This window comes from Pollachius pollachius (genome assembly GCF_949987615.1).
Source record: "Pollachius pollachius genome assembly, chromosome: 3".
Classification (NCBI taxonomy): domain Eukaryota; kingdom Metazoa; phylum Chordata; class Actinopteri; order Gadiformes; family Gadidae; genus Pollachius; species Pollachius pollachius.
This window is the reverse complement of record NC_136936.1, coordinates 20,850,470-20,865,593: the sequence shown is the minus strand read 5'-3', so window position 1 is coordinate 20,865,593 and position 15,124 is coordinate 20,850,470. Positions and strand designations below refer to the sequence as shown.

Below are 15,124 nucleotides of genomic sequence, written 5' to 3'. Positions count from 1 at the left end.
TTGAAACCAAAGTGTGATTTACGATCACGCTCCGCAAGACCCCGGCTTTCAACGCTGCTACTGCCAACTTATCTTACTCTTTGCTCTCTCTCTCCCCCTCCACTTCCCTCCCTCTCCATCCCGTGCTCACTGCTTTTTCTCTCTCTCTATTGCGCCACATTAGCTAGTGCGCACACTTTCACCTTCTGACTGGCGGCCTTTGATGTAACCCACTACTCCCCTCCGCTCAGATTCCCATTCTCTGCTCTCGTGGCAGCCGATCGCCCGCTGACCAAACACGGACAACCCCCCCCCCCCCCCCCCCACCACTGGATAGATAATGGACCGCTCCAGCAGCGCAACGTGTGAGCGTGTATGTTTAAACATACATCACAGGTGTTTATGTGTGTGTGGTGTGCGTGGTGGGGGGGGTAGGCAAGGGGTATGGGTCTCCACCAGGGAGGGCAGGAAGGGCAGAGAGGAAGCCAGGGCGCCACAGCAAATTTAGGGGAGTCGAGCAGGAAAAAAAAAGGAAGAGTGGGAGGAGGGAGGGAGAACTGACGATAACATGACTCGTCCCTGACCCGAGTGCTGTGTGCACCTTATAACACACAGCATGTGATTGTGTGTGTGTGTGTGTGTGTGTGTGTGTGTGTGTGTGTGTGTGTGTGTGTGTGTGTGTGTGTGTGTGTGTGTGTGTGTGTGTGTGTGTGTGTGTGTGTGTGTGTGTGTGTGTGTGTTCAGACTGAGTGGTGAGGACATGCACTGAATGCCAAGTCAAGATACAGCTTACAGAGATCTTCTGGCACATATTTGTTTGAATACTCTGTGGAACCTCTTTGATGTTGTGGTGAGAGAGAAAGTATGTGTTTGTGTGTGTCTGTGTGTGTCTACTGGTGTCCAGGAGTGCAAAGAGGGCACACAGACAGTGTCAGCAGCCAGCCATGGTGTTTGACAAACATGGAACCCAAGGCTGGGACATGCAGGTCAGAGTCCTAGAGGACAAGATCTTCACAGGGCGTGCATTTGCAAACACAGACGTACAAATGCACGAACACACACACTCACACACACACACACAAGCACAGGGTGCTATATTGTGTAAAATTAGCTATTCAAATGATGATACCTTCTTGCCCATCACATGGTGCTACTTCTACTAAAGCACTTCCAGGGAGGGGAAGATACCGTGCAGACGGCCCAACAGCCTGGCAAATGTGTGGGCTGTTTGGGGCTGCGTAGGAGGGTGCTGCCTCCGCGTACTCGTGGCCCACTAGCGATAGTTTCAATTTGATCTAGTTAATGGTAAGATGCGTTTCTCCTTTCTTAACTGCTATCTCTGTGCTATTATGTAATTTTATTTTTCCATTAACGTTAGTTAACAGATAAGGTCAGTTCAGATGCTCCCTGGGTCCCACCCCTGTATCTGGAAAAGCTGCAAAGAAACTCCATAAAAAAGAAAGATTCATAGTCTCGCAAAAGTCAAATTAGGATGGAACTGCTCTGTACGCTTTGGTAATACCAGGAATTGGCTCGATAACGGTGAGGCCGATTAGATGACTCTAATGCTTTTGATCTTTGCTGTAGTCTGCTTTGTTTTTGTGGTCTCATCCAGAAGCTCCGGCCCGCCAGACGTGTTTGTCTCTGAGCTGGACTGAGTTCCCCTCCCCGGAAATATTTTCTTACGCATACAAACACTCACTATCTTGAGAACAGACAAAAACAATCAAACGACTATCACCCATCCATTGCTCTCTCATGTGCAAATGTAAAAATAAAATAAATTCCCTGCAAACTTCTGTAGAACTGATAATATGCTAAATTTCATTAGCATTTTCTTTTTATCAATAAATTGATTGTTGGTATGATAAATGTTGTTCAACACTGAATGCATTGAAGGTGAAGGTGAAGGAAAAGGGCAGAAGAGAAAACACAAGCCAATATAAGGCACTCTCTCTGCTCCGACTCTCCCTGCGTTTTTCTACATTGAGGTGATAACGCTGTATGCCCAAATGTAATGGACAGGCAAGATGTCGTCCCTGAACCAATGAGGAAATTTGTGACCAAATGGTCACAAATGAGCCGGGAGTGTTACTTAAATTGGATCAAAACTCTCAAATCTTACCTATAGCTCCATTAAGTATAGGGCACGCAGCGTTTGGCATGGTAAGCGAGATTTTGTAAGGATTCTACAGAAAACCTCCCACCTCTTCTTACAGGCCTCCTTTTGATTAATCGATTGTTGTCGGGGTGTAGGGAGAATTTCACCAAGTGCGACATTCCTTCTAAATGAATCGCCTAACGTATCTTTTATTGTTAAAAAGTGAATTTCAGGTTGACCTTAGAAAGCATAAGGACACCTACAACCTTGTTATTAGGAGGGCCCTTAGCATGCATCCTCTGTGTGCTTACCGTGTAGCGGTGAGCCCGACGGACTGCTGGATAGGCCGGGTATGGGGCTGCAGCGTCCACCCACGCCACTCCCCAGGACACAGCCCACTCCTCCTCCTCCTCCTCCTCCTCCTCCTGCTCCTCCACTGCCGCCGCCACCGCCTCCGCCCCCGCCTCCGGCTCCTCCGGCGGTGGCCGCGCTGCGGTTGAGCTCCTGCTCAATCTCCTCCAGGCCGGCGCTCTTCTGGAAGCGGGACATGCGGTTGACGACGCGGGGGGACATGTGCGTGCGGGCGCACGGGGCGCCGCCGTACGGGTTCAGGGGAAAGACGTGGGTGGTCCCGCGCAGGGTGCTGACAGCCACCCAGCGGCTGTCCTGGCTGAAGCACATGTCCTGGACCTGGGAGGGGGGGGGGGGGGCAGGCGGCCGGAGGGAAGAGCGACAATACGATTCATTAATTCCCGTTGGTATCGCAGCGTCAGTGGGCATCGTCACGTCCACGTATAGAACCGCAGACTGACAGCGACTGGGGGCTGAGCGATGGGCCTCCATCCTTGACAATCAAAGTGAGGAAACGGTGGAAAAACTTATCATGGGGTATCACAGATCGTGCAGCACCCTAGTGAGGTTACAGGCATAATGTGAAATTGAATATCAAATGTAATTTGCTATTTGAACTACGCAAATGTGAATGTCCCACTAAACACAGGCCTCGGCAACAGTGAGTAACATCTCGCCGAGCTCAGCGATTCAACCGGCAATTGGTACCTCATACCACAGGTTTTCAAAGTGTGACGCGCAAAAAACTTCACGGGTGGCTTGAGTCAATAGCGGAAATGTGAACAATGATGTCCAAACTCAGTTATTCTTTCACAATGACATGTATGATGGATGAATCAACATATATTTATGACCAGGATTATACAATTCATATTTAGAAACACTTTGATTGGATTATCCCAAACCATCACACACTGTCTACCCCTCTGGGAGTCAGATAGTGGGAGGCGTCTCCTATTAGACCAGTCTTGGTGTGTCTTGTGTGTGTAGGGGGGCAGAGCTGGGGATTAACCCAAAAAGCCTCAGCAGAGACAAGGTGAGGAGCTGTTTGAAAGAAGCAAAAAAAACTGAAAGACACACACACACACACAGCCTTTCTTTGAGCACAGACTACCCCAACGTTGACTGTCTCACTGGAGACACATAGTTTAGATAGCATCTCAATGAGCCTGTCAGACATGTAGGAGACCAGACCAAGATAGGCTTAGAGAGTGAGAGAGAGAGGTGTGTAACTGTGTCTGTGTGTGTGTGTGTGTGTGTGTGTGTGTGTGTGTGTGTGTGTGTGTGTGTGTGTGTGTGTGTGTACAGTGAGAGCGAGAAATAGAGAGAGACACAGACAGACAGACAGAGAGGAATGGATAGAATGGGGATAGAGAAAGCCAAATGAGATAGTGATGGTGTTGATTGATAAGGTGGTTGGAGGAGTGAGAACAAAAGAGATAATTTGGGTTTGGATGAAGGTTGAAAGAGAACCATCCTGTTTGGTGGCCATCAGCCAGGTATTGGTCAGATATACACACTCGAGCGCTGTTGTGTTTATGTGCTACCAGCTAGGACCTAAGTGTATGATTCATCCTGCCCACAAGGCAGCCTTCTATATTTTATAGGAGTAGAGGGTTGTTAGGTGGGGGGGGGGTGTTTTATTGCCTAACCCTTGCCCTGGTTGACTACAGCCGGCATGGAAGAGAAAGGATATTTAAACACTTGTTATCTTGTCTGTTGTGATGGTGCTGTGTTGGTATGCCTTGCCTCTATAGTGTTTCAATATATTTGTGTCAACAACTTGACAGTGCACGTGGGTGAGCCAACACCTTCAGGTGCAGAGACACTCCCAGAAATATCTTAACACAGTATCACACACACACCCGTGCCCCGTGCTCAATGGCACTCTGTTGGCTCCTTATCCACAGAGGAGGAGGAGCTGATGACACCCTGGACAGTTCAGACACAGATATGCCAGAGAGGTGTGTTTCAAGTGTCTGCCGAAGGAAAGGAGTCTTTTTTTTCCTTTAGTGGCACTGGTCGGTGACATTAGCCAGCGCCACTCACCTGGGAGGAACTCACCAGCGGCATTGCAGGAATGTATACTGATGGAGGGATAAGGGCGGAGAAAAATGGAGAGCAAGAAACAGGGGCTGCCACACTTGAAAGCCTCATGGCTGCCACAAATGACGCTATGAACGGCAAACAAACAAAGAGGCACAAATCCATTGACCGTCATTTAAAATACTTCTTGAAGTAAGCATGCAACGAAGTATGTAGCACAGGACGCTAAGAGTGAAAACGACTGAACTAACGCAGTTATCGCTGGCAGCCAAACTTTGGGTCACCCCGCTGCTCTGGAACTTCATGTACCCCTCCTCCTCCTCCTCCTCCTCCTCCTCCTCCTCCTCCTCCTCCTCCTCTCCGCCCATCGGTACCTCACAGCCTTATGCCTGTTATCAGCTTGCAGGTCTGTTTACCTGGCCCGGCCCTGGATCACTGACAGCCAGCCGCGTGTTTGGCTGCTCCCAGACAGATAAGGGACGCGCCGCTCCGCCCACCTAAGTGCACAATTTATCACCATCCAGTGTGTGTGTGTGTGTGTGTGTGGGTTTGTTTGTGTATTTGTGTGTGTGTGTGTGTGTGTTGCGTGCGTGTGTGTTTGTGCACTGATAACCTCTGTGGCCCTGATCACCGGAGCGAGGCCGGCGTTCTGCGTTGCTTCTTTTTGTGTGTGGTGGTTTTACGACCGGATCAAAGCAGATTCCATGTTCAGTTAAGCAGACCTGCTGCACGGGTTGTACATTAACCAAAAGTCAGCGTTTATATATATTTGAGTGGGGAGAGAGTGTGTGTGTGTGTACACACAAGCACGTGTTCAGTTGATATGACGGAACCAAAGAAAGGCCTGGAGGCGTTTTGTGTCCATGCTCAAAAAATATTTCAATCACAGCTGATAAAAGTGAATCAAAAACCAATAACGGTATTGATGAAAGAAACGAATATTTAATTATTGGTAACTGTGTTATCAGAGGAATAAAGAGACAAATGGGGTCGTTACGTCCATGTCTCTTCAACATGTACAGAAGGGGGCGGTTTCTGACCCAAATTGTACTAGAGGCGACAAGCCATTTGGAAACGGAATAGCGATCACAAAGTCTGCTCTATTGAACCGATTTTGAAAGAGACATAGGCCGAAATTCTACAGGGCTACATGAAAAAGATGTGGAAAGCATTACTACTGAAAACCGTTGGGTTTATCGCAACCGATTGAATGTGTGCTTTTATTTCACAATGATGCATTAATTATAACATATTTATCATTGTAATAATAAATATCTTCTGTCTGGCTGTCAAACACACAACGAAACACTATGCCTGATCGCTGTTGGCAACGTGAAGTTCCCGCCCAGTCCCTGCTTGACCAATCAGCGATTACCTTACAATGTGAACCTCCTGCCCGATCCCTGCTTGACCAGTCAGCTATTAGTTGACAACATGAACCACCCCAGATATGGGCTTTGTGTTGCTAAACTCTGGAAGGACTGTGTGTCTTTGCATACGCTTAGGCCCGCGCCCATTAAAAGGGGCATGTTTGAGCATTTGAGCAAATGGGTTGATTTAGCAATTGTACTTGAGCATGAGAATGTGTATACATCAGGACATAAGGCGCTTTGAACATTGGTGGGGGCTGCAGGACGCCCCTACAATCAACCAAACTCTTTGGGGGCCTCCAAGTCATCTCCAGCTTCACTTCTTTGGCTCCTCTTTATTTTGGCGACTGACACGTTTCAGTGAGAGTTAAGAGATATCTGATATATCTCAAACCTCGCAAAGTCATTTAAAGAGCCTGTGAACCCACTGTTTCTGCTGGATTGCAATACTGAGATTAAAATAAATGTGTTTTGGGTTGAGCGTTTTAGAAAAGAGGGGGGCTTGTCATCCCCATGGTAACGACCCAAGCCAACATTGTGAGACTTTTTTAGTACCGTCGCTGTGTATGAGCGTTATAATGAGCGATGTTGAACATGAAATGCGCTGCACACCTTAGAATTATACTAATAGGGGTCCAGGAAGCCTAACCCTCACTCGAACGCAGACATTAAATAAACCGCTGCTCAGACGGCGCTTCACCATTCACACACTGTGGCGTTACACTATAAGTGTCTGCATTAGCTCAACGTTCTCCACACACACCATGCGGCCGGCGCCCCGTGACGTCTGATTGCCTCGGAAAAGGCCCTCAGACCACTGCGATCAAAGCAGAGTGGAACGGCCATACTGTGTTTTGTGGAGAATGACAAAAGCAAAGGAGTTTACCCCCTTTTATTTGTAAATTTGAGTCCTATTTCGGTAACAGTGATAAAACTTTATAAAATGGGTTTGGGTACACTGGCTCTTTAAGGATCGCAGTCCTTTACAGGATCCTCCCTTTGCGAACAAAGGACATTTAGTTTCCATACACTGCTGTATAACGATGAGGGACAATCCGCGACAAAAAACGATGAGGGAAAATCCACGACATTTTTTAACATCATTGACTTCGTTCACCACCACGCAATTAGTTTAATTATTTAAACGGCGTCTTTGCTGCTGCAAATGCGCAGCTCTCCGGGGCTTGGCAATGGCTCACTCTTTGCCCCACCAGTGGGGCCACTGTCTCCTTAATAAGAGGGCACTTTTTCAGAGTGCTTGATTTTAAGTCAAACTTATTTTCACCTGGGATAGATAACTGTGGGGGGTTCAGAGTTCACGGTTTACTGCAATGTTTTTGTTTACTTACATTTTGCCATATTTATTGATATATTTCCTGTGGCTTTGAAAGGGATGCGTGATCACTGGGAGTCGATGCATGGGTATGAGCTACGCCTGGCACGAGCAAGAGGATTTAGAACAGCCGGTTTATATCAAGGGAAATTGAAAACCGTGTGCGTACGACTAACATAGGAACATTTGATAAATCTCAAATTTTTACAATCTTGACGATTTTGAATCTTTCTACAAAATGATGATCAATGAAGGCTGTAGTCACCCATTCATTCCTTCATTTGTTTCAAATAAGGTTTGTTTTGTTGTTGCTTGGCATCTAGTGTGCAGAGTCAAATAGATGACAAATGTTTTCCAGTCCATCTTTAGAAATATGACAGGTGAGGTGAAGTAGCCACCATTTTCATTCATGTAAATAAAACCTGCATTATTACGATTGTTTATATCGGGTTGAGTATGATATTTTGTGACAACACATGTAGTCTACATGCTGTATTTCTATATAATTGACTCAATGGTAGGGCACACAGAACAAAAAGAGTTGGCAGTAGTGTACGTAGCAATAGTTATCAACAAATAGTAATAAAAAAACATTCTGTCAACATGTACATCTCATGGTATTCATTTAATGGCCAAATAAAACCACTATGATGCACATGCCCAGCAGTTACACATTTTACCCAGTAGATTTCAATACAGATTTTACTTATAACTGCTCGTTATCATATTACTGTTACGCCCTTTATAGCTGTTTTTGCTGTTTTTTATCTTGGTAAATAATTTGTTGTCCTTATTAAACTTTTATGGATGACTCATAACATAAATTTGGTATTTATCAACGTATAAAATCATTCCTCAAAAACACAAGCTAAGGTTTGTTTCCACAAGCTGCTTTATAAGAGCAAAGCTGAGCCTGCCTTATTCGGCTTGGCTTTTTTCCTTTAAGCTCTTGAATATTCAAGTTCGGACGTTTGGTGAATGCGTAGGGAAGTTGGTGTTCCAGATAAAAATCCAATGCTGCCTGTTCTCCACATGAAAGCATCTGGCTAGACGGGGGCTCTCTGTGTGACGAGACGAGCGTTTGGCTGACACAGTGAAGATCTGCTGCAACGCTCAGCACTAAAAAACTCTTTATTGGTTGTGTGGCGGTGTGGTGGCGATTGGTTCCCTATTTGCATCGGAATAACTAAATTCTAACTCAATAAGGACGCCAAACTACAGACGCTACTGCTAACTTCAGCTAAAATTGAATAAGTGGACTCATTAATTGTTTTGATCATTATATTATTCTCTTAAAATAAAGAAACTAACCCTGAATACCCTATAGGTGTGCTTGGTAGTGAACTGGCTCCCCAACCACCACCACCAAAATGAAGTGGACAGAAATGGATTTAATGAATAGAAACATCTTAGAGAGGGTGAGGAAGCATAACGGTGGCTAAGCGTGTGGATGAGTGGCTACAGGCTGGAAGCGATAAAAGGCCATGAATTTGATGGAAGATCCTACTATGGCTTACGGAAAAAGCCTGTGATGGAACAGGGTAAGCGCCTAGAGGCTGTGTTTGGGCGTACCTTGGCTTCCGTCTCCCCACGGTGCAGCGTGTAGAGGTGGTGCACGGCGCTCTGGGAGGACGCCAGCGGGTGCGTGAGGATCTGGAAGACGTGGAAGTCGTGGCCCAGGGTGTCTGCCGTAACCAACAGCATGCCTGTCACGGGAAACCAGTCATCATCCTTAACCAGCTATCATCACGTAACACTGCATTATGCTTGGACATAGTCGTACTGATTAAGAAAGTCCAAGTAGTGCATTTTGGTGAAAACAAATAATAAATAAAATGAAATAAAAATGTATCAAACAACTTCCCATCCATATGAAAAGAAATTACTTAACAGGCGGTTAAAAGTTGTGTGATAAAAGACTAGATTGCTGGGTTTATCATTTGCTGATTTCCCATTAAATCGTCATCATTTCCAGAAATAATCACTAGTGTCTCTAAGTTCCTTGTAGATTTCAGTGAGATGCCGTGCAGAAAATGAATTCTTAAAAGGGTTGGATATATCTTAGTGATGTACTGAAAGCCCATGTTTTAACTGCCATTAATATGTGGCATGAACGTTTTTAGGGGCCAAGAGTAAAAATGTTTGTTTTGAAAACAAACCACCCATTTAAAACTAGCCAGTTGTCACAGCAGTAAAAGCTGCATTACCCAACATAATTTGTTCTTTCTGGTATAAACTTCAGTGCATGTTGTGTGTGAGAAAATCAATGGTTATTTATGTGCGTGTCCAATGCATTTGGAGTGGTGCTGTCATCAGGAATAAGATTTGCTAGTTTATTGTATTGACCAAGAACCTATATCCTTTATACATTTTTCTGTGTGTGTGTGTGTGTGTGTGTGTATGAGGGGTGTACGAGTGTGAACCAGCCTTTGCATGGAGCTAACCCCAACTGACAGGCCCATTCATTTGGCCACTTTTTATTTGAGGCTCGTCAAAGACACAGAAAGTACAAGGCTTCACCATAAACAACACGCTCAACAAACCACACCAAAACAAACCCGGATCTCAACTATTCTGGCCTGAAAACACTGCTTTTGAGGGCAGCCAAGGAAACACCCTCCCACATGCGTGCATGCACACAAACACACACACACACACACACACACACACACACACACGTACACAAACCCCAACAACCTCATCCTCCTCAGAAGCAGTCAGGATGTTATAAACAACTCCAGAGATCTAGCACTCGAAATCTTACCAAAGAAAAAATGTGTCCGTTAGACTCAACACATATTGAATTCAGCTCCGCCCATGCGTCCATAACCGATATTAAAGTACTTGTGATTTTCTACTATCCTTCTGCTTGCAATCCGTCATGCGATGGCTTGCTGTAGATTTTAATTACTAGCCAAACCTTTTATTGGGTGGTATGTTGAAATGTGAAATAGAGTCTTGAATGGCAGGAGATTAAACAGAAACATTGAACACGTGTGAGTTGGATGAAAAACACACCCTCGATATATATATATGGGTGCAAAAAAGGGCAAAATGTATTTATACAAACCTTTTTAGACTTTTTTCGCAATATACACTGTTAACTACCACCTCGACATAGAGTGTGATGAATAGAAGAGAGCTGCGAGGGGATCAAGGGATGATGAAGGGAGATCTGTGGCATGGTCAAACAATTATGGGAAGGCAGAGGAGAGAGGAATGAAAGAGAAAAAATAGAGAAAGAGAAAGAACGACAGAGAAGAAAAGTAAGGGAAGCCGAGCGAGGCGCACATTAAAAGACGGCGGTCGACTATTCATTCTGTATCAGACCACACCAGAAACCCAGAGACCAGAGCACTCGGGGCCCCTGGGGCCCTCGAAAGAGAGAACGACAGATAGGAAGAATGAAAGAAAAAACAAAAAGCAAGATAGAAGGAAAGAAAGAATAAAAAGAAAGAAAGAAGGAATGAAAGATTACCCAAACAGGGTGCCAAGCCACAAGAAGTGTTTGCGTCAAACGGGAAAAGAGAGGGAAAAAAGGAGGGGGGACTCAGCCCTTCTAATTATAGAGGCTGGAAACGGAAGCGCCGGGTGATTAGGAGTTAAGGCGCTGTGGTCTGTTTATCTGGGAGCTTCCTCTACCCCTCGCTTATTTTTTCTACATCTCTCCTAACCTCCCTCTCTTTCTATCTTCCTCTGCCCGTTTTCTGGTCCATCCTGCCTCTTTGGGTTTATTTGTCCGTCCCGCCCACTGAGTGGCTGCAGAGTCTGGCCCTTGGTCTCTTATTTGATGTTTTTTTTTTCTGACAGTTTAGGCCTGGCCACAGTCTTCTGGCCAAGAGACTGCATTTCTCCTCTGATGATCGTACAGTCTGGGCTCAGGCAAGTCAAACAGCTCTGGAGAGAGAGAGAGAGAGAGAGAGAGAGAGAGAGAGAGAGAGAGAGAGAGAGAGAGAGAGAGAGAGAGAGAGAGAGAGAGAGAGAGAGAGTGAGAGAGAGAGAGGGGTGGGGGGGGGGGGGGGGGGGGGGGGGGGGGGGGGGGGCTGGAGCTTTTGGTTATAGCTCCGACCCGACCGACGAGCACTTAGAGGACTGGGGCTTTTGTGGCCTTGTTGAAATACAGAGGACCTCTCCGAGAGGCGTCAGTTGGGTAGCCCGCGGGCGGGCCAAATTAAAAGCCAGCGGCGCGGCTCGGCGGGTGAAGAAAGAGGGCTTCGGGGAAACCAGAGGCCGGCTGGAGCAGGGTTTGACACGTACTATTTATAACACCTCGTCCCAGAGGTTACAGTGTTATTTACCAAGCCTCGATACCAGAGAGCACTGGCACACAGGAACATAGGCGTGCGCTGAAATGGAAAGGATGACCTCTAATTTGCTATGTGTTCAGGACATGTGTCTCAATGAGACGTGAGGCAAGTGATATAATCATTTCCATAAATATCGCCTGGCTTTCTCCTCTCTTTCTTTGCCCCCCTTTTTTTGCTTCAAAAATCGTTTTTTGTTAAGCAGGCGGCAAGCTTTGCTGTCCTGTCCCTGGCAATACAAACAGAAAACATCTGCTCAATCCTATTAATGCTGGGTGGATGTTTCATTTACAAAGTGGTTGGCAATTTCTCTGCAAAAAGGCAGATGAGGAGAGTTTGAGTGGGGAAAAAGAGAGGAAGATAGAACTAAAAGAATGACAGAGGTAGAGAGAGGTAGAAGTGGAAAAGGGAGGTTGAGAGAGAGCGGTAGAGAGAGTGAGAGAGATATATAGAGAGAGAGGTAGAAAGGCAGAGAGTGGCAGAGAGAGAGGTAGAGCGAGAAAGAGAGCGAGAGAGATGTGAAGGGCAGTAATTTCCCTATTTGGCAACACAAAAGGCCACAACATTTTGGTCCACTTTCTAATTAACAACACTAGGCTCCAAAAAGCTTTGAAAATTGCGAAAAAATCACAAATTATAACCATGTGTAAGGCATAAAGCACACAAGGAAGAGGACTCTCGGGATTCAGATGACTTTGCTGTTACCACGCATAAACTTCAGAGTAAATGAGCCCAACACGCAAATGAAAGAGTATCCATGGGTAAGAAGAGGCTTTGTCTTGAGGGTTGGCAAAGCTAGGTAAAGGCCAGGGCTGTGCACGCTCACACATTTCCATGCACATGAATATATACACCACTTGTCTTTTTAACCCCTCTGTGTCCACACGGCAACCTGTACATTGCAAGAGATACTAGTGTCACCCAAGGATGGTACTGTGCCGGGTGTATCGGAGATTGAACAACGGATTTGCCTACGTAGCTGCACATGAAAATAAATAAAATTGCAGAGATAACGCGGATGGTGTTCACGCTTGTTTAGGGAAAATGATGGACCACAGCGCTTATTAGGTTATGCATCGTGAGGGGTGGGGACTAGAGCACCCCTCGCTGCCTTTATGTCTAGCTTGTGAAGTGTTTATGAAAGCCAGTTGAAACACACACACACACACACAGACATGTGCACACACACACACACACACACACACACACACAGACACACACACAGGGGTGAAGTAGATGGGGGCCCCCAGCCAAAAATCCAAGCAGCCCACTCGTCCCCAGCTAAGTCTGAGATCATTTAGTCCCGGGGCCAGCCCCCTCCACCATCCATCTCTGTGCCCCACAAAACCATTAAGATAAGTGAGGGGGAGGGGGGTGTAGCACTTACAAGTTCACCAGTGTGCACAGACACACACGCACACACATAACCACAAGAAAAAAAGCAAAGAAAAAAAAACAGCCACATGGACACACGGGTACACAGGGTCACCCTGCGGTCAATATGTTGTTAATATTTTACAGGCCCCAAAAAAAAGAATCTTTTGAACCATAGCCCCGGTGAATTCAATAACGAGAACTTCATCAAACTGAAGGAGTCCTCCTTTTCTCCCTGCCTCAGCGGAATAGTTGGGCGGGGGAGGGGTGGGGAGGGGGGGTAGGAGGTTTGGTGTTTAGACTTTGAATCGTGCTGATGGTTGAGGATAAATAAGAGAGCAAAGAAAGACGGAGGCGGTATGACATGAGCGGACAGGACCACCGGGCACAGTCTACCGTTCTACCGAGAGGGCCCACGTCATTTAGGGAAGGTCCTCCTAAGCCTTTCACCGCAACAGTTTTGGTGAGGGTACCTCTTGATTTATGGCCAGGCAGGCTGCAGGCACCCCGGGATGGGCATTTGGGGGCTTGGGGCCTGTCGGCGGCGGCGGCTTGGCGCTCAGCTCAACGACGGCCGCTAGCAGCGGCTCGTCTTGAGGGGCTTCTAAGGGGTTCTCTTAAAATGGCTTCCGTGACGTCTACAACTCATCCTACCAGAAAGGGATGGAGAGTAGAAAGAAAGTGAGGTCTAGTAATAAATGGGGGGAGCAAGAAGGGGGGGGGGGGGCGCAAGCAAGAGGGAGAGTGAAATAAGGGAGAGCGAGAGTGATAACATTAAAGAGTGGCGTCAAGGAAAAGCAGACGAGGGAGAATGATTTTTTTTTTCTTTCTTTGCTTCATTTGATGTACAGCAAGCACCCGACGGAGGAGGGTGTTTCCATACGCCGCCGCGCTTCATGAGCGGACCACCTGGGAGCGCTCAGCAAATATTAATAGATATGAAAAGGTGTGTGGTCAGCCGGGCCGAGAGGGGGCCGCCATTAGTTTGATATTAAGATGGGAGGAATGCCGGCTCTCTTTTAACAAGGCGAAACTGGCCGGCCTTTAATGTCACGCCGACACACTCACGGGACGCAGCCACCGTGGCGTTCAAGTGCACAGAGCATGACCTCCTCTGAGGCAGGGCTCAGGGCTTCCTTACCTTGTGAAGATAGGGGAGGAACACAAATGTTTGATGCATTCTTAATGCTAAATGTACATTTGACCGACTCTCAGGTTTGTGATGAACAAGGGTGGACTGAATTATTTTGAAAAGCAAAAAGGCAATGGGGGGGGATCAAATAAATAAGAATTACCTCTACTACTTTCCCTAAGGCCATCTGGAGGAAAAAAAGCAGCACCTTAATCTGTTGTTAAGATAGATTTTCTATGAATGAATTTCATCACTTCTGTGGCTGCTTTTCTTTCTGGAATTTGCCAACAGGGGACAAACATGTTCTCCCAGCGGCTTAGAAGAGCGCTTTAACACCAGCCAGCTTTTGTTCCCCACATCTAAAAAAAAATCCCCAAAATCAATTGCTCCTGAACACAATCTCCTGATGTTGGGACTGGGACTATTTAATCCCCTCGCGGAGGAAATGGGCAGACACTGGGGCTTGGGCCACTAATCTTCCTGCCTTTACATTGTTTCTGATTTTCTTTTTCTATGTATCTCTGAAGATGTAGTGTTGACTAATAAATCCCTTTAAACATTCACAGCCACTGTGTCACTTACAGCGCTGTGATGGTGCTGCTGATAAAATAAACTAAAAAGGTGTGTCTGTATGTGTTTAGGTTGCGGTCAAGAAAAGGAGAGCACTCAAAAAAAATAGAGTGGGGTAAGTCAAGGCATGTACTGGTGATTTCATTTTCCCTAAAACATTGTGTTCCTTCGAATACTGTATTTAAAAAAAAAGGAGTTTAGGACCAATAAATAACTCCATAAATTTGAGCAACTCACCTCCCCACAACCTTTATTCACTAACCTTCACAGAGACATGCACGGTGAAGACCACCATCATGATTGTAAGTTATCCATGGCTCTACCTTGAGGAGGTGTGGGCTATGAGTTTAATGTTGGGTGGAATACTCATGCTTTCCGGCCAAACTAAAAGGATGACCTCCCACCCCCTCTCCAAGTGTGTGTCATAACGAAAAAACAACTACAGATGTTTTTGTATACTTCCCGGCCACATATCAGCCCGTCTCTTTGAGTTATATCCCTTACAAAAAATTATACAAACATCCTATAATCGTTGGATATACTTTTTTATGTAGTAACTGCTAA

At 46.1% G+C, this 15,124-nt stretch overlaps 1 protein-coding gene across 1 annotated transcript in view; it reads right to left on the bottom strand.

Annotated features, from left to right (window-relative positions):
* Window positions 1-15,124, bottom strand: part of bcas3 (BCAS3 microtubule associated cell migration factor) — a 211,016-nt gene that overhangs the window by 155,389 nt on the left and 40,503 nt on the right. Inside the window, exons 14-15 of the mRNA XM_079733370.1 lie at window positions 8,753-8,886; window positions 2,392-2,770 (exon numbers count right to left, since the gene is read on the bottom strand). Coding sequence (XP_079589496.1) covers window positions 2,392-2,770; window positions 8,753-8,886 — 513 coding nt within the window. The remainder of the gene's footprint in view (window positions 1-2,391; window positions 2,771-8,752; window positions 8,887-15,124) is intronic.